Source organism: Triticum dicoccoides, chromosome 3B, assembly GCF_002162155.2.
Source record: "Triticum dicoccoides isolate Atlit2015 ecotype Zavitan chromosome 3B, WEW_v2.0, whole genome shotgun sequence".
NCBI classification, from domain to species: Eukaryota; Viridiplantae; Streptophyta; class Magnoliopsida; order Poales; family Poaceae; genus Triticum; species Triticum dicoccoides.
The window spans coordinates 625172696-625191850 of NC_041385.1; the positions used below are offsets into that span (position 1 = coordinate 625172696).

The 19155-nt window shown below is 51.1% G+C and overlaps 4 protein-coding genes across 5 annotated transcripts; 2 read left to right on the forward strand and 2 right to left on the reverse strand.

Annotated features, from left to right (window-relative positions):
• On the forward strand, nucleotides 1-10658 carry LOC119277489. Its single transcript, XM_037558771.1, has 2 exons — nucleotides 1-330; nucleotides 10459-10658. Exons 1-2 carry the CDS (start codon nucleotides 1-3, stop codon nucleotides 10522-10524), a joined length of 396 nt encoding a protein of 131 aa, XP_037414668.1. The 3' UTR covers nucleotides 10525-10658.
• A 17-nt stretch (nucleotides 10659-10675) lies between these two features.
• Nucleotides 10676-12048, forward strand: LOC119277488 (uncharacterized protein At4g08330, chloroplastic-like). 2 transcript variants are annotated; one of them, XR_005137149.1, is made up of 3 exons: nucleotides 10676-11134; nucleotides 11244-11762; nucleotides 12033-12048. XR_005137149.1 is itself a non-coding variant. In XM_037558770.1 (2 exons), the coding sequence occupies exons 1-2, from the start codon at nucleotides 11076-11078 to the stop codon at nucleotides 11686-11688; spliced, it is 504 nt and encodes a 167-aa protein (XP_037414667.1). In that variant the 5' UTR covers nucleotides 10679-11075; the 3' UTR covers nucleotides 11689-11916. The 2 variants fall into 2 exon arrangements, 1 of the variants encoding a protein (XP_037414667.1); XM_037558770.1 differs by lacking the exon at nucleotides 12033-12048 and having other exon boundaries at nucleotides 10679-11134; nucleotides 11244-11916.
• A 162-nt stretch (nucleotides 12049-12210) lies between these two features.
• Nucleotides 12211-16417, reverse strand: LOC119277487 (serine carboxypeptidase-like 27). The gene is made up of 9 exons (XM_037558769.1): nucleotides 15312-16417; nucleotides 15100-15195; nucleotides 14891-14983; nucleotides 14637-14722; nucleotides 14199-14459; nucleotides 13353-13480; nucleotides 13172-13267; nucleotides 12678-12783; nucleotides 12211-12581 (listed from the first exon to the last, which is right to left on the reverse strand). The coding sequence occupies exons 1-9, from the start codon at nucleotides 15676-15678 to the stop codon at nucleotides 12438-12440; spliced, it is 1377 nt and encodes a 458-aa protein (XP_037414666.1). The 5' UTR covers nucleotides 15679-16417; the 3' UTR covers nucleotides 12211-12437.
• A 950-nt stretch (nucleotides 16418-17367) lies between these two features.
• Nucleotides 17368-19105, reverse strand: LOC119277491 (ATP-dependent Clp protease adapter protein CLPS2, chloroplastic-like). Its single transcript, XM_037558773.1, has 4 exons — nucleotides 18459-19105; nucleotides 18251-18349; nucleotides 18003-18112; nucleotides 17368-17757 (listed from the first exon to the last, which is right to left on the reverse strand). Exons 1-4 carry the CDS (start codon nucleotides 18670-18672, stop codon nucleotides 17674-17676), a joined length of 507 nt encoding a protein of 168 aa, XP_037414670.1. The 5' UTR covers nucleotides 18673-19105; the 3' UTR covers nucleotides 17368-17673.
• Between the last annotated feature and the right edge of the window lie 50 nt (nucleotides 19106-19155).

Consider the following 19155-nt stretch of genomic DNA (forward strand, 5'->3'; position numbering starts at 1 on the left):
ATGAGATTGGAGAGCAGGCCGCTCAGGTTCTCGACCATCACCCACCACGCCAGCGTCACGCAGTGCCTGGGCTCCATCGGCGGCCAGGACTGGTACCTCGGCGTGGCAAAGCCTTCCGTCGTGGACGAGCACAGTGGCCAGGATGGTGGCAGGACTCCCGTGCAGTCGCCCGCCGGGCACTACTATCTGCCTCCGGATCCGTCCGAGGTCCGCGTCTTCCGGGTCCCCGGTCCCAAGTTCCTCAAGCTGCACGCCGGGACCTGGCACGCCGGGCCGCTGTTCAAGGGAGACACCCTGGATTTCTATAACCTGGAGCTGAGCAACACCAATGTGAGTGCTACTATGTCATTGCGGGCTGGTCATAGTGGGGAGTAACTTAGAGTAGTAACATACATATGTTACTACTCTATGTTACTACCCTTATAGTGGGAAGTGTCATATGTGTAGTAACATACACATGTTCATTTATTGTCTTGTAGACTCATTTTGCATTGAAAAGCGCTATGTGATGGTAACATATTATGTTACTCTATTTGCCTCTCTCCTCATTAACTACTTGCCACATCAACATTTTTGCTTATGTGGCATCTATGTTACTACCTATGTTACTCCCACTATGACCACCCTAGTTGTACTACTAGTTCCTTATTTACTGCATTTAGTGCATCTGGGGAACAATCGTTCCATCTGGCTTCTAATTTAATTCTAGGAAGTTTTGCCTCGCTTTGCAGTTGCAGTGTCATTGTTCGTTGAACTTATTTGTTTCTTGTGTCTTCTTAGAGCTGTAGAGCCTGACATATTACCAGTCTTAATTTTGAAATGCAAGAGAAATCACAATACCAAGATAAGAGTTCCTTTGGAAGTAGCTTCTATGGTAGGAGTACCACTGTAGACAATACTGAAGTTGCTACCTCAATTTTCAGAAATTTCATGCGACAGTTTATAATACTACACAATTTTTTGTGCATTTTTTCACACTTTGCACACAAGCACGTTACCTAAAGTTTTACTAATTTCAGCGAGTTTGTCAGACAGTTCTTGACGAGTCCACAATTATCTACGCATTTCTATTGTAAAGCATTCACTTAGTCCATGTGCTACTGCTACCCACAGTGGTACATTCACCCTTTCTTGAGTGAACTATTGTGAGGTGGACTTGGAAAACCGCCAGCCTTTCTTATACTGCTATTGGTTGTAGATAGAGTCGGAAGCCTATTTAAACTTTTGCTGCTGCATTATTATCTTATAGAAGTGCATCATTCATCCGCTGGAGTTGGAAACCAACCTGTCCTATCCTGTCCTAGATTGAATAATCTAGGTAGAGTTGAAAGCCTGCTGTACTCCATCCAGATTTTCCTAATGGAAGAAATGTCATGCACCCAACAACAACAACAACAAAGCATTTAGTCCCAAACAAGTTAGGTTAGGCTAGAGGTGAAACCCATAAGATCTCGCGACCAACTCATGGTTCTGGCACATGGATAGCAAGCTTCCACGCACCTCTGTCCATGGCTAGTTCCTTGGTGATAGTTCAATCCTTCAGATTCCGATGTGGCGCGTCGCTGAGAGGGTTACGCCCCAACGAAAATCTTTCGGGTTTCATCTTCATAAGAGTGGCTGAGTTTTTACGTTGGCTCGCCAAGCCTATCACAACCCTCCTCCTTTACCCGGGCTTGGGACCGGCTATGTTGAGACAACATAGGTAGAGTTAAGAAATGTCGTGCACCCAATCTAAAAAAAAAGAGCTCGGATATCCTTGAGACTTTAGATCAAGCCCAGTATGTTGCAAAGAATTCGGCCATGTAGTTGATTACATCTACGGATCTCCCTTAAAGAATTTAATTATACACATCAACTCTAAGTTTATCATCTCATCGTCTCTTTAGGGTGTGAAGTTATAAAACTATATTACATTAACCTGGAGCTGAGCAACACCAATGTGAGTGTCGTAGTGTCATATCATTGCACTATTATAAGTTCTTTACTGCATTTAGTTCGTTTGGAGTCTGGACAACAACCGTTCCATCTGGCTTCTAATAAAATCCGAGGTAGCTTTGTCTAGCTTTGCAGTTGCAGTGTCATTCTTAGTTATAAAACTGAACTTAATAGCGCAGCGACCTTAATTAGGAAACGTGAGGGAAACCACAATACTAAGATAAGAGTTTCGTTTGAAGTAGCTGCTATGCTACTGTAGACAATACTGAAGTCGCTGCCTCCATTTTCAGAAGTTTCATGAGGCAATTTAGTTATGATATATGAACATTTGTGCATTTTTTACACTTTTTGACAAGTATGTTACCTAATTCTCGATTTCAGAAAGTTTGTCAGACAGTTCATGATGAGTTTGCAATTTTAACCTCAGCTCAGTGGCTGGCAACCACCACGCACACGACGACGCTCTCTTCCCCGCTCCCTGTTCCTCCGCTCTAGAGCGCTCTCCTCCGCCGGCGGCCACTCCGGCCCCGGCGTCCACCCCTCTCCCCTTCCCCTACGCCGGCGGCCACTCCGGCCCCGGCGTCCACCCCCTTTAGCCCCGGCGGCCTCTAGGTCCCGGTGCTTTCCCCCCGCTTCTCGTTCTCGTTTGCTCTCGCCATGGCGGATGGATCTGCGAGCCCGGCGTCTGTCTCTTCCAAGCTCCAGCCTATCGTCTCCGGTCTTGGGCTGTCTGGTTCGTCGGGGTCCGAGGGCTTCTCCACCGGTGCTGGTGGTGCGCCGGCGGCCCAGGAGGCGGGCCCCGCTCTGCCGTGGCGCAAGCCGGGGCCGTCGCGCAAGGCGCTGTGGCGCAAAAGGCGAGCGCTTCGGCAGCAGGCGGCGTTGGGTGGCGCGAGGTCGCGCTCCCCCCGTTCGCAGGCGTCGTCGCCGGAGAGGAGGGAGATCCCGGCTGACCTCTTTGGTCTTTGCTTCAGCTGTTTCCGTGAAGGGCATCGCCGTGAAGACTGTTGGTTCCCCCCGCTGTGCATTAGATGTGGTGTGGAAGGCCACATCTCTACGGCGTGCAAGAGGCCTCGGAGCCCCAGGTCTGAGGAGGATCTCCGGCGTGAGGCGGTGGCCAAGGTGGCAAGGGCTTCGCAGCCGTCGACGCAGGCCGGACAAGCGGGCAGGCTGGCACCGGTGGCTAGGCAGATCGCTCCTTTGGAGAGATCCTCGCCAGTCCCGGTCGCCATCGCACCTGTGGGGTCTGTGCAGGCGTCGGTTGCAGCCGCGGCTACTTCTGGCAGTGTCTGCGTTCTTCGCCGTACGCCGGAGATGGAGGATCTTGAGCAGCGCCTGAGGCTGGCGGTGGTGGCCTATGTGGGCGGCACCAGGCCAGAGGTCTCTTGTCAGGAAGCTGCGGAGGCGCTGTCGGTGGAGCTGTGCATCCCGCGCCACCGTTTTTCGGTTCTGAAGTTCCATCCCGAGGACTTTCTGGTGGTGTTCGCGTCGCCGGAGTTGCGCAACAAGGCGTTGGCGGCGGGGACAGTCGAGCATGGCTACTTTAAGCTGTTTGTCAAGCCATGGCTCAAGCAAGCGCAGGCGGTCTCGAGGGTGATGAGGACGCAGGTTGACCTTATGATCGAAGGAATCCCTTCCCACGCTTGGACGTCCGAGACGGCGGCGGAGCTTCTGGGCTCGTCATGTTTGGTGGAAAGCTTGGCGCCGGAGACTGAGAACAGGGAAGACTTGTCATTGTTCAAAGTTAGGGCCTGGTGCGTGGATCCAGACGAGGTGCCTGCAGATAGGCGGCTCTGGGTTCCGGAGCCGGAGATGGTTGGAGGACCGGCGGCGAGATCGCCCACGTCCCGTGCGCTACTTGAGTACAAGATCATGATTCACTCGGCAGGGTCCGTGATCATGAAGGCCCGGAGCGCTGGTTGAGGCCGCCAAGCTCCGATGGTAGCGGTCAGAGCGGGTTACCTGAGGATTCCGGTGACTTCTCTGGCAGGGGTGAGTGGAGAGTGCTGCCGTGGTCGAGAGGAGTCCGTGATCGGCGTGGAGGCGCTCAGGGCAACGGGGCGCATGGCGGTTCCTACATGCGTGCCCTGTTGGGGCGTATTGGTCCGTCAGACTGGAGAATCCCGCCCATGGCGCAGGGATCTGCGGCGAGGATGCACGCGCCGGTGGTCACCGCGGTCACCACGGTGGCAACCAGGGTTGGAGAGGGCGGGCCGCTGACTGCCGAGGTCGCGCTGGTGGAGCCTGTGGCCACAGTTGATCCAGGGAGGATGGCGAGTGCCACAGAAAATCCGGCCGCTGTTGTCAGGGACAGGGCGGAGCAGGTGGCTTTTGACCATGGTGGGGCCCTGGAGCGGGGCCGAGCCAATCCCGAGGCTCAGCACTTGGTCCGGTCCGTGGTGGATCCCGAGGCGTCTGTACCGGTGGATAAAGCTGCAGAGGAGGCGCGTTCGCCTCTGGCTGGCGGGATGGACCCAGTGGATCCCGAGGCGGCTGCTGGTTCGAGGGGGATCGAGGATTTGGATCCAGCCAATCAGGATGCGTCGGGAGGCTTGGAGGTGGCCCAGGAGGGCACAAGGGCCGAGGAAGTGGATTCGCAGCTATTGTGCCCCGACAAGGCAACAGACGGATGGGCCCCGGTCAGGGATCTGATGCAGGCACAGATGGCGACAGGAGAGGTGGAGAGGCTGGTTTGATTCACCGGTGGTGGGTCACGTTCTACAGGAGTCGATGCCCACTGTTGCATGCAATGATGTGACCACGTACGCTGCATGCGGGGAGAGGAACTTGCGCGTTTCTGCGTCTGACTTGGCTGCTTGCGCGGATGGCTCACTGCAGCTCCAGGAAGGAAATCTTTCGGCCAAGGAGATCGCTGCGCTGGGTAACATCAAAACTTTTTGCGCCGGGCTGCTGAAGAAACTTGCGCCGCCTCTTCTTAGAGAGTTCGAAGGGCTTAGAGGAGTTCGAACTGGTCAAGACCCTTTCACGCCTCGACGCACGACCCGGTCTGTGTGTTCCGGTGGCGCTAGGAAGTCCAAGGCTTCGGCAGCTGAAATGGTGATACTTAAGACTCTAGGCTTTGATTGTGAGGATCTGGCCGTCTCTGAGGACGCTCTAGGTCAGCTTCGTACGGTGTTCGATTCACCACTGCAGGAGCCACAGCTGAGGGCCATCGCGGCCATCTTTGGGAAGGCCATACCCCTCAATCTAGCAGGGGAGGCAGGTATGGAGGTGCCAGTTATGGCGCAGTAGCGTCGAGGGTTGCGACGGTGTTGGAGTCATCATTCTCCGATGTCTGTCAACGCTATGGAGTTGGTGTGTTGGAACGTCAGAGGCCTTAACAACCCGGCCAAGAGGAAGGCTCTTAGAGGATTTGTTGACTCGGTGAACGCGGCGATTGTATGTATTTTAGAAACCAAGCTAGAGGTAGTGAACATTTTTGTAATCCTGCAATGCATGGGGCCAAACTATGATGGTTTTACCTATTTACCGGCGTCGGAGACGAGGGGTGGCATCTTTGTTGCTTGGGACACCACTCGAGTGATGGTTACTAACTTTGTCAATGACTCTCATTGCATCACAGGGTATGTCTCGCCTAAGGAGGGGACACCTTGGTGGCTTACCGTAGTATATGGGCCGCAAGAGGATGAGCATAAGATCAATTTCTTGAATGAGCTCTCGGAGAGAAGATTGCTCTGTCCGGGGCCATGGCTTGTGGTTGGGGACTTTAATCTTATCCTATACGCGGCGGATAAGAATAACTCCAATTTAGACCGGAGAATGATGGGGAAATTCAAGCGTTTCGTGGATAACAACGCGCTCAAGGAGCTATTTTTGCATGGGCGAAAGTTCACGTGGAGTAACGAAAGGGAGACGCCCACGCTTACCAAGATCGACCGTGCGTTCGTATCAGTGGATTGGGAGATAGATCACCCGGATTGTTTGTTGCAAGCCCTGTCCACGGAGTATTCCGATCATTGCCCATTGCATCTCACACTCCATGAGCCAATGCACTATAAAAAGAGGTTCCGCTTCGAGAAGTTTTGGGTTAAAATGGAGGGTTTTCTGGATATCGTAAAGGAGGCATGGGTTTGTGACCCCGATATCACGGATCCTTTCTTGAGGCTGGACATGTTACTTCGCAACACGGCTAGAGCCCTTGCCGCTTGGGGACAAAGAGAGATTGGTAATATCAAGTTGCAGATCGCCATTGCAAACATTGTTATCTTGCGGTTCAACTGCGCCATGGAAAATCGTAGGCTCACGGAGGAGGAGAGATGGCTAAGAAGAACTCTGAAGCAACTGGTACTTGGGTTGGCATCTTTAGAGAGAACCATTGCGAGACAAAGGTCTAGACTATCTTGGCTTCAAGAAGGGGATGCTAACACTCGCTTGTTTCATTTGGTGGCGAATGGGAGGCGTATGAAGAACTACATACCTTCATTGAACATGGAAGGGCGCACTATCACGGATCAGAAAGGCAAGGAGGAAGCCTTTTATAATGCCTACAAGGATTTGTTGGGCAAGGACGTTGCTAGAGAGTACACACTCGATTTGGAGGGGCTTGGAGTCGCTCATGTAGATTTATCGGAGCAAGACCGGGTGTTTACTGAAGAGGAGGTGTGGGCAGTCATTAAGGATCTTCCCTCTGATAAAGCACCAGGTCCGGATGGGTTCATTGGCTTGTTCTTTCAAAAATCTTGGGAAGTGATCAAGGAGGATCTGATGGCCGCTATTCATAAGTTGTTTCTTGGAAATGGGAGGGGTTTTGGGAGGCTTAACCAAGCCCTCATCACTCTCTTGCCGAAGTCCCCGGATGCTTCTTCTGTCTTCGATTTCCGGCCGATTAGCCTTGTGCATAGCATGCCCAAGATTGCTTCCAAGCTTCTTACTTCGAGGCTTCGACCGCGCATGGGAGACCTTGTCCAGGTGAATCAGTCAGCTTTCATAAAAGGGACATGCTTGCACGACAATTTTCTGCTCGTGAGACAAGTGGCGAGGATGATGCACAAAAGGAAAGCTAAAGGTGTTCTGCTCAAGCTTGACATTACTAAGGCCTTTGACTCCTTGTCATGGCTGTTCCTGTTTGAAGTGTTGAGAGCCAAGGGCTTTTCGGAGCGGTGGATTTCTTGGATCGCCACCATGCTTACGACGGCCAGTTCCAGAGTGATCGTAAATGGGCAAGCGGGAGATAAGTTCATGCATGCTAAAGGTTTGAGGCAAGGGGATTCGATCTCCCCCTTACTCTTTGTTATAGCCATGGATATCCTCACGCATATCATTATCAAGGCGCATGAAGCTGGAGTTATGAGTCGCATCCATGGATGTAGCCCGGTGCAGAGGCTGTCTTTATATGCCGATGATGTGGTTCTGTTCATCAAACCCACACGGCCGGACCTGGCGTTAGTCAGAGAATCTCTTACCATCTTTGGAGTTGCCTCTGGACTAAGAGTAAATTTTGCTAAATCGGCGGCAATTATGATTCGGGCAGAGCCGGAGGATGAGGATATTGTGAAATCGGCGCTGCCATGGAAGCTTGCCACCTTTCCTTGTAAGTACCTTGGATTGCAGCTAAGTATTTGGCAGTTGAAAAGATCGGAGTGACAGCCTATGGTGGACGCGGCTCTCCACATGTTGCCAGGATGGCAAAGGGGTTTGGTGACTAGACCAGGCAGGCTGGTTCTTGTCAATCAGGTCATGAGAGCGCGGGCCACTCACCACCTTATGATTGCGGAGGCGCCAAAATGGGCTCTTGACAAAGTGGACAAAGGATGTAGGGCCTTCTTCTGGGCCGGGACTGAGGAAATCAAGGGAGGTAAATGTGTCGTATCTTGGGCGAGAGTATGTAGGCCTAAGCTCATGGGAGGGCTGGGCGTTATTGATCTTCACAAACACGGCATTGCTCTAAGGTTGAGGTGGGAATGGCTCAGACGCACGGACCCTTCCAGGCCGTGGCAAGGGCTCTGCTTGGCTGCGGACAAATCGGCTGCGCAGGCGTTCAGTAGCTTGGTGAAATGGAGAGTTGGTGCTGGGGACAAAACCTTGTTCTGGAAGGATAGATGGATCCAGGGTGCTACCATTGCAGAGGTCGCTCCATTGGTGGCAAAGCCTGTTCGTACGCAAGTGGCCAACAGGAGACGTGTTCGAGAGGCACTTGACATGCACTCATGGATGAATGATGTGGTCGGCGACTTGTATACGGAAGGCCTTACCCAATTTATAGGCCTTTGGGAGATCCTTGAGGAGGTGCATCTGGATGAGCAGTCCGAGGACAGTCCCATTTGGGCTTGGAATGCGTCGGGGACTTACACCGCATCTTCTGCATACAAGATGCTATGTGAGGGAGGAGTTAGATTCCACTCCTTTGGAGCTATTTGGAAGTGCTGGGGCCCTCTGGCGTGCAAAATCTTCATGTGGCTGGCGGTCCAATATCGGCTATGGACTTCCGACAGAAGAGTGAGGCATAACCTACAAGATCAAATTTCTCAATGCTTTCTTTGTGACCAAGAGGAGGACACGGTGGACCACATTTTGCTGCAATGTGTGTTCTCGAGGCAAGTTTGGTTCACTTGCATTCTTAGGATGGGGTTGCCCACGGAGCTTTGCCCAACATATGATTCTAGCTTGGTGCATTGGTGGTCGGACACTAGAAAGCGTTTTCTTAAGCACTCTAGAAAGGGGTTTGATTCTTTTGTCATGCTCATCTGTTGGACGTTATGGAAACAAAGGAATGCGAGGGTGTTTGGTTCGGGCCAGATCAAGAGTGAACAAGACACGGTAGACACGATCTTCGACGAGCTGAGGATGTGGGCCACGGCAGGAGCTTTTGGAGAGCAATGTGTGATTGAGTAGTCGAGTAGTGTGTGGGTGGAGTGGTGGCTCGGTCAGGCTGGTTGTAGCCCAACCGGCACTTTGTAAACTCTTATACATTTTTTTCTCCCTTCTATAAAGCTAAGGTACGCCATTGGCGTACCCTCGAAAAAGAGTTTGCAATTTTATGGTAGTACCTATTAGGCTATTACACTTACAAGTCCATGTGCTATCTACAGTGGTATTCATCCTGTCTTAAGTAAACTTTTGTGATCTTGAGTTGGAAAACCGCCAGCCTTCCTTGTACTGCTATTGGTTGTAGAGTCGGAAGCCTATAAAAACTATTGCTGCTGCATTATTATCTTATAGAAGTGCATCATTCATCCGCTGGATTTGGAAACCAACCTATCCTAGATTGAATAGTCTAAAGTAAAGTTGAAAGTCGGATGTACTCCATCCAGTTTTTTTTTAATGGAAGAAATGTTGTGCACGAAGGGAGCCTTGCCTCAGCAGTAAAGTTGTTGCCTTGTGACCATGAGGTCACGGGTTCGAGTCCTGGAAACAGCCTCTTGCAGAAATGTAGGGAAATGCTCCCTGGACCCTGCGCAAGCGGGAGCTACGTGCACCGAGCTGCCCTTTAAGAAATGTTGTGCACCCAATCTAAGAGGGCTCGATTATCTTTTAAAGTTTAGATCAGGAAGCCCAGTATGTTGTATCAATAAGAATTCGTCCATGTAGTTTTGTCCAGCTTTGCAGTTGCAGTGTCGTTGTTAGTTATAAAACTGGACTTGATAGCACCGACCTTAAATAGGAAATGTGAGGGGAACCACAATACTAACATAATAGTTTCGTTTGAAGGACCTTCTATGTTTCCGTTGACAATACTGAAGTTGCCGCCTCCATTTTCAGAAGTTTCATGAGGCAGTTTAGTTATGATATAATGGGCATTTGTGTATTTTCACACTTTGCACTAGTGCGTTACCTAAATTTCAGTCTCATAGAGTTTGTCAGACAGTTCATGACGAGTTTGCAATTTTGTACGCGTTACACGTATGAGTCCATGTGCTACTGCTATGCACATTGGTGCATTCATCATCCTTTCTTATCTTAAGTAAACTTTTGTAAGCTGCAGTTGGAAAACTACCAGCCTATCTTATTTTGGTAGCGAGTCGAAAGCCTGATACAAGTATTGTAGAAGTGCATCACTCATCTACTGGAGTTGGAAACCAACCCGTTCCGTCCTGTCCTGTCCTAGATTAAATAGTGCAAGTAGAGCTGAAAGTCTGATGTACTCCACCAAGATTTTTCTAATGGAAGAAATGCTGTGCGCCCAATCTAAAACAACTCGATCGGGTACCATTACCATTCTGGCCGAACTCAAATTGTTGGCACTAAGATAGGTTGGTTCGTCCATGTAATTGATCATCACATCACATCTTATCTTACTAGAAGAAGTTGCTACATCTGTTCCTAAATATAAGTCATTTTTGCAGTTTATGTAAATTGAACTGCAAAAACGTCTTATATTAAGGATATTCAGGAACAGAGGGTGTACTAATTATACGCATCAAGTGTAGCTTTATCGTCTCATCGAGAGAACCATGTCTGTTAAAAAACCAAGTGAGCCTAGGGCATTTGCTTCACCTGGCTCTGCACAACAGTGGTTCTTCCCATCTGACCTGAGATCTGATCTGACCATACTTGTGGAATCTGCAGGACGTTGATCGCACCACGTACTACTTCAAGAAGCAGGACGGCGTAACCTTTGTGATCGAGGAGTGAGGCGCCGCACGTCACGACCTTAGTTACAAAAACCCAGCGCACCGTGTGCCTCGCGGACGCTCTTCGTGGCCATGCCCCAGCGAGCGAGCGGCAGCCGGCCGCGGCGTGCACATGGGCACGGAGGCCGGCGTGAATGCGCGACCGCCGCCGGGCCAGGGCCCCCCGGCGCGCGACACATGGCACGCTCCGACGCGTCCACCCCGACGGTGGGTGCAGGCCCCGTCGGCATCCACGTCTGCCCGTCCGGCCGCCGTAGCGATAGTTGGCGTGCCCGCAATGGTCAGAGCAGAAGCAAAGCACCCATGCCGATTATCCGGCGCTCCCGATTAATTAGCAAGGACTTTATATAAGCGCACGGCGCGAGGTGGCGAGACGGGGGGCGCCGGACGACAAAGTACTACTAGTACTACTACTCCCTGTCCGTCTGCTCGACCCGATCAGCTCAGCAAGCAACCGCTCTTTTTAGCCCCCACTCTCCCCACGACTCCCTCGACAAAGTGGAACGCTCCCCGACTCCGACCAAGAGCTCGAGCGCCGATCATCGTCCGTCCATGGTGAGGTCCAACTCCCTCGACAGCTGCTACTCCTCCATCCAGGACGTCACCTACAGGTACCTTCCACTTCCATCCATGCCTCCACTTCTCCACCGGCGAGACGGTTCTTGCGTCAATGATTGGCGATTCATAGCTCGATTTTCTTTCATTTGCTGCTGATGGCAGCTGCGGGTACTGCGGCTACGCGCTGAACCTGAGCTCGGCGGCGCGGAACACGGCGGGCATCGGCTCCAAGTACGGCAAGAATATCAGGAAGAAGGGCGTCGTCGCCTTCGTCGCCGTCGACGAGACGCGCTTCACGCAGGCCGACGAGGTCACCTGCGCGCCCCGCCTCCGCCCCTGGACCTGGCGCCTCTTCAGGCGGAGGTCGCGCCTGCTCTGCGGCAAGTGCGGCGGCCGCATCGGCGCCGCCTACGAGGTCGACGAGGACGAGGACCCCGCCGGCCTGTCCGCGTGCGGCGGCTCGGACGACGACGACGACCTGCGGACGAGCCCGGGCGACGATAGCGGCGGCGTCGGCGCGTCGAGGCGCAGGAACTACCTCATCAGGATCGGCGCGCTGCAGCCCTCGACGGACGATCCCCCTCCTGCTGACCCCTTCTCTCTATGATATGATACGACACACCGTTGCTGAATTTTGTTCCTTTGTTCATATTGGAAGACAGACCCCAGAGTTTGATGTGTGTAAGTTGATCCTACTATAGTTTTTGTGTCCTGGTAATGTAGTGAGCCATGGTTGCAATTTTGAGCCACCTAGTATTTCTCAATGGCTTAATTCTAGCTTTCTGTGTGGGTTTTTGCTCTCTTGATATCTAAATTATGGATTCCGTTTTGATTATCCACAGATAAATATATTTCAGTTTGTCATCACTGATTCCATAAGCTGGCTGACAAGATAAATTCATGTGATGAACCATTATTATGTTTATTATAAATATCAGTTCTTGTATGCAGTCAACTCGCTGGGAATTCGGAATTGGAGCACAACATTAAGGTTTGCAGTCAAGGCTCCAGGTCAGTCCATGCAACCAGTACCCCAGTTAATCAGTTGGATTCAATGGGACTAGAAACACCATTTTTCTGTTCCAAAAAATTGGATATGCAAAATGCCCGTTATTTCCTTTCTGTGCAATGAGTGAATCTGGAAATTGTACTTCTCAAATAATCACTATATCATATACAAGGAGCTCTTTTAGCTGCAGTAGTACAAATGTCAGTTTCCCCTATCTGCTAAGATACATACATTTTCAATAGAGATAACTGAATAAAATGTTGTAATGATCAAATCAAACAAAAAAAAGAATGTGAAAACGGTGAATATGATTTTCGTAGTTTACACTATCATTTTGCTTCAAGTGGCTATTGAGTTGGCATCGGTGTGTCCTTCAAGAAGTGTCTGAATAGTATTAATGCTTGCCGAGGCCGGTGCAGAGGTACCTCATGCCCTGCACCTGCCACGGTGACGAGGGTTAGTCCTTTGTAAACCTGACTCCAACCTCCAACCTGCAAAATAGTTAAAGCATTTGATGTAAGATTGAAACGGTTCATTCTCGGACAGAATTTTCTCAGTTTAGTGAGTAACTATTTCGGCGAACCCACCTTCCCATGGTCATACCAAGGGTACCAATTCATCAGTGTTGGTAGCTTGAGAGCGCTTATCGAATATCTTGTTGCGGTTACAGGAACAACAGCATCTGTATCCCCACTGCGTAAAGGTAAAATGCATGGTCACTTATTATCCATGAGGACTAGATAATACAACTAGACTATTTTGCAGCAAACCAGAAATCATTTCACAATGTGGGAATATGGAGTTCTATTCCTGTTCATTCCCTTTAGGGGCAATAGTCTAAATTTTGGAGAAGATCTCCATTTATAGACAAGCCAATATCGATATAATGTGGTACTTTAGATACTGCTGTTAGTCAATACCAAACACATGAAGATGATTCCGTAACTCAGAAACAAGATGAACTTCAGGCTAAACTGAAAAAAACTTATACTAGAGATCTACAAGCAAACTCGTAAATGGCTTGGTCATGCGGAATATAAGAAATCTGAAACAAGCAAGTGCTGGGCCTTCTGGCACTTACCTGAATACCCATATCTTGATACCAGCTGCAATTAACTCATGGTAGATAGGAAGCATAGATCTGGGGGAATCCGCCCAATACGATCCAACAATATCACTGCAATAAATAGCCAAATGAGTATATATATGCTTAAGAAAGGAACAGAACTTTAAGGTGTATTTTCAGATAAAATGATTTAAACCTGCAAGTTTTCCAAGGGTATTTAATTCCAGTTGTGTTAGCGTGTAACGCCGCCTGCACTTCTGGCAGATTGTAGTATATATTTGAATATCTTTCGGTGCAAGGATCATAAGCTCTGGACAACCAAGGCTGTAAAAAGTATCATCAGCTTAAATATATAGACGAACAATACAATCAAAGAATATCTAGTTCTACGACATACATCTATTCAATCAAGTGAAAATAACAATCCTAGGTAGATAAATAAGAATCAGAAATCGAACAAATAGTTCTAAGGCAATGCAAATTACTGTAGCAAATTGAATAAACATCACGTTTCATGCCAACATTCATGTATGTCTGATCTAAAATACTTGGTACCACTATCGAAATTCAAGCAGTGTTAAATGCCACAGTTGCATGGAAGTGCATGCACTCTGTACAACACACAAAAAGGAACCTTCTAAAAAACGCAAAAACGCCTGATCGAACGTAATCGCCAAAATATAAGTTTCAATAGACAATTTATTCATTGCACCCGTTACTTCAGTTTGTCAGACATTTGGTTTCCATTTATTGGACCAATTGTACCCTCCTTGGCAGAGAACTACACCGAGCTGAACTGCATTGCTCCTTATTCAGTCTAAAATGGCGGCCAACCTATTGGGCTGATATTAAATCAATTCAGTTCGTCTACCCTGCTTAACAACTACCCTCTTGGGCTGTTGTTTAACCATCATTTCGTTATTGACATTGCACTGCTGCCTGCTCATAGAATCCACACTCCAATGTACTTTTGATGTAAGAACTGGAATTTTAACGAGTTGCAAAATGATCAGTTATAAAAGTTCGGAAGCAAAACACTTACATAGCGTCCCCCCAGGCCAAGTTTGAGAGAGGCTGAGCTATTGCAGGGCTTTGTGTACAGGCTATAAGGGTCGATGTTGCCTTCTTCGGAACTAGCCAGGTTCAGGTTCTTGACACATTCAGGGGAAGGGTGCTCTGATGAATCAAACAAGCATGTCTTCTTCAAGTTGTGGTAAGTGCTGTCAGAGATCAGGCCATGACTCCACCAGTATTCAAATGTGCCAAGATAGTCATTGTAGTCGTCGGTAACCGCATTCCCCACCTTAATTTTTAGGAATAGTAAGCTTCCAGAAACTAGCTTGTACTCCCTCCGTCCCAAAATATATGTTTGATTTAGTACAACTTTGTTCTAAAGATGTACTAAATCAAAGACACTTATTTTGGGACGGAGGGAGTATATTGGAAAATAGTCCATAAAACATGAATTTCAAATATTTACCAGGAATCCTTTGAGGTTAATTGTTGGATTCTGAGTGCCATTGTACTTTTCGTATATGAGCTTGGCTAGCTGGGGAACATAATGGCCTGAAAATGTGAAATAACCAGTCTTCCATTAAACAAAGAATCTTAACAGAGAATTCAAATTTGGAAGATGAGATTTTCCAAAAAATTCCTGCCAGAATTGAACCATTTCCTGTTGAATTCTTGCGAAATTCCTGCATTACAAACAGGCCTTACAAAATAGTACATTACCTGCATAGCTCTCTCCAGCAATGTAGAACTCCCTGTACTTGTACTGTGGGAATCTCTCGAGCCAGTTCACCAGAAAAGCGTAGGCATCCAGTGCTACAAGACAAGACAAAAAAAGAGGCAAAGGACAGGAAGTTGGCATCAAAACTCCGAAAGAATCAGTGTCACCGGAAAGCTCGCACGAAAATGGCCATGGACCAGCCATCGGTTACCTGTCTTGGCGTCTCCGGCGGTGTACAGATCCATCGACGTGTTGGAGTAGGAGAAGCCCACGCCGGCCGGCGACTCCAAGAAGAGCAAATTGGCCGCTGCAGCCACAAGCAAGAACGCACGCACCCTGAGTGAAAATCGCCGGCGACATTGGACCAATGCGGCGTGCTAATAATTGGAGCTCAAGCTGAAGAAGAAGAAGAAGATTACGCACCCTTGTTCCAGGAATTCTTGTTGTGGTAGAGCGTCTTCCCGTCGGGCCGGATACGGAAGGGGCCGACCTCCTCGGAGGCGCCGTAGCCGACGGAGGAGCAGCCAGGCCCGCCGTTGAGCCAGAGGACGAGCGGCGCGATGGGCCCGGCCGCCGGCGCCGCCTCCACGAGCCAGTAGAAGAGCGCGCGGCCGCGGGCCGGGTTGACCGTGACGTAGCCCGAGTACTGCGAGAAGTCCACGTTGGGCGGCTGCCCCGGGAGCTCCCGGATCCGGTCGCCCTCCTGGTCGGCCGGGGCGGCGGCGGACGGCAATGACACTGACGCTGCCGCTAGCAGCGCCAGCAGAGCCGCCGCGAGCCCGCGAGCCATCGGGGGCCGGACAGAGCAGGCTCCAATGGCTGGAGCTGGACTGTGGCACACCGGGTGGTGGTGGTGGAGTGGAAGAGGCGGGCAGTGGAGCTGAGCTTGCTTGCACTTGCACAGTACGCAAACACTCGTGCCGCGACTGCTGCCACCACCACTGCTGCGGCTGCTGACAGGAGCTATAAGATACTCGGGGGTGCCGGGCGGGTTGCTTGCATGGATTTCAGCAGCAGCAGGGGATTTGGTTTTCGATCCTTACGCCATGACAGCTAGCTCAGCTCAGAGGGTCCTCGGCCGGGCTGGGTCCCCGTCGATGGAAGCACTAAAGAAATAATGGGGAGGAGGACAGCCGATCTCGTCACATTCCTTCTCATTCGCTCTGACCAGCGCGCCCGCCCCCACGGTGGGTACAGGGAAGCAACAAGCAAGTACAGGAGGCGCAAAATGTGCGGAGATTTTCCCCTTGGCGACGCGATGATTGACCTGCGGCGGGGGGCAGTACAGCTCAGGGTGGCGGAGGAGGGAAAAGGGAGGATCGGATCGTGTACTTGGCTGGGCTGGGCTGGGTCACTGACTTGCAAGACTACATTAGGCGCGGGTGCTACAGATCGGCTGGCTGGCTGGCTGGCTGGCACCGCGGTATCTGCTCGGGGTGCCGTGTCGGCAGCAGCGCAATAGTATAGTGAGTGGCGGCGAGCGTGGGTGTGTGAATGAAACGGGGGTGGGAGGAAGAAGATGAGGCGGGGGCACATGGGGCTGGAGCCTGGGACGGAAACGTGGGGTGGTGGCGAGAGTAGACAGGCAGTGGCGGGAGCTAGCGGGGCAGCGCCAAAATAATAATTCGCGGCGCCCATCTGCCCGCTGTGCGCCGCGGCAGCTAGCGGCGTCCCGTCCTGTGGAGGAAAGGGGCGGCCGAACCACCGCCGTGAGTGACCTGTGCTGGCTAGCTATGGTTCCCGACATGCACGGGACATGGCGAGCATGAGGCCCGCTGGAGTGGGTAAACTGGCTGACGACCCGAAGGAGCTGAGCTGCAGCTGCAAATATTGCCGGCTACTAGAAAGGAGAATGGGATTAAGAACATGCTGCCTGCCGCTGTGATTAGCGGCAAAAGGGCTTTGCAGGGCTGTGATGATGGCGGGCGGTGGCACTACTAGTCTACTAGACTGCCGGCGGCAGAGGGCAGTCTTCCCGGAAAGAATAACATGCTGACTGCCGCATGATTGCAGCACAGCACGCACGGGGAAAGGAAAGAAAGCAGAGAGAGATTGCTTCGGGGAACCCGAAAGCGCCATGTTTGGTTCGTAGTACACGCATAGAGAATGCGCTTCCATTTCCCCTTTTTTTTTTCTGAAGCAGTGGTGCGTATCTCACGTTGAGCTCTGCACTACAGCGCCCAACGAACGAACGAACCAACCAACCAACTCGTGTGGTGGGGCTTGCCGTGCGTATGCGTGTCGCCACGGAACGGAATGATGTCGCCTGCGTGCGCGCGCAGGCCCTATGCAAAGCTCTGGCACCCAAGACGTGTCCCGACCGACGTGTCGACATACCGGGCACCCAAGACTCAAGAATGCAAGTATGATACGCTAGCTCAGCCCATTTCGACGTGCTGGCTGGCTGGCAGGATTCTGTGCGCACAGTCACTTCTCTGATTCTCTTTGGCTTCACTTACTTAATGTTACTCCCTTCATGAAAAAATACTATAAGAGCGTTTAAAGCACTACCTTCGCCCAGAAAATCGCATGCTGGGATGTGTGGCTGGCGTCACTGGACAGAACCATGCATTTCGACGCGCTGGCTGGCAGACGTGAAACGCCATGGAAAAATGTGCTCGGAGCTTCTATGTCTGAATCTCGTTGGTTTCACTTACTTGATGTTACATGTGATTACATAAATGCTCAGAGCTTACATACTAGCACTAGCTGAAATCGCCTCCGGTCCTCCAAAACCCAGCGCCGAAAATGGGCAGGTGCTCTTGTCTCTGAAAACACGGTTAAGTTAAGCTGCCATGTCGGATTCGGGCTCGATGGCAGATCGTAGCCCGTGGCGGACCATCATCTGCGCGTAGAACTCGGCATGCTCCTGTTCAGCCATCATGACAGAATCTCTTAAATTTAAATAGCCCAAAAAGCTACTACCACCACTATATCTAAGCCATACCCTACCCCTATAATATACAAGGAGAAAGGGAAACAAGTTAAATAAGAGTGTCCTCCAAGTCTTGGCTCAACTGAGATTTAAAACGGAGGTGTGCACGCCGCGCGCTAGCTATTCGACAGACTGAACCAAATAAAGTGAGGGCGGGCGGGCATGCGTGTGGTATGTACCTTGACGGCGACGATGACCAGCGCGGCGCCTTTCTGCCGGGACTCGTGGAAGAGCTGCCGCGCCGCCTCGGCCGTCACGGACGGCACCACCTGCGGCAACGCCGTCTCCACTGCACAGCACGCAAACACACACACACACACGGTGGTAAGAAAAGACGGATTGCTTCATCGGTCCAATCATTCCACCACTAGTCCACTACCAGAGGATCGATCGAGGAGGAGGAGGAACAAAAAAGGAGAATGCATACCGTGCTTCTCGGTGTGGCGCGGGTCGTCTAGGAGCAGCACCTTGTAGCTGTCGCCGCTGCCGGTGCCCTTGCGGTCCTTGAGCCTCCCCGTGTCTCCTCCTGCATGCAATGACACAAACGCAATATATCAGTATCAGTGCAGCGAGCATCAGAAATGGAGAGCTCAAAACGATGATCTGGTTTTGGTTCGGCGTTGCTGAATGCTCACCTTCTTGTGCTGGGGGGAGGGTGTCGAGCTGGGACTGGTCGAAGGCCGGCGGGTCCAGCACCGCGCCGCCAGCGCTGGTCGCGCGCGCCACGGCTGCGAACGCCTTCCTCGGCCGAGCTCTCCGGTGCACGGAGACGCTCGAGAGTGACGCGGCGGCGGCGGTGCTCGGGATGCTGAGCGCGGTACAAGCTGCTGCTCTGCTGCTGATCGCCATGGGAACGTATGTATGGTGGCGTTTGTCAGCGACGAGATTTTCGTGTCAGATCGCGCAAAGGAGACGAGACGAGCAACACAATGGACAGGAATGGAGACTTGGAGAGTGCGTGCGTGAGCTGAGTGACGGTCGATGGAGGCGAGCGATTTATTCAGGGTTCGGCAAAGAAAGTGCCAAAGATGTCAGGAATTTCGCGCCCAGTGTTTACCTTTGTGATTCGTGATGAATTCTTCCTCTCCCCTGAACCATACAGAGCACACAGCGCTGTCTTAATCGAAAGCAGAAAGAGACAAACAAGTAGTGCTACAACTGTACGAATTAGAACTCGTATCTCGAACAATCCAGAGTTCTAACGGCCCAGATCTCGCCACACACATCTTGTCTTCTGGCCATCGACAGCAAACGGGTCTTGCTGGAACGTTCCGGAAACAATACAAACCCAAACGCCGGCAAGGATCCAGAACCAACCACAAGAAAAATGCA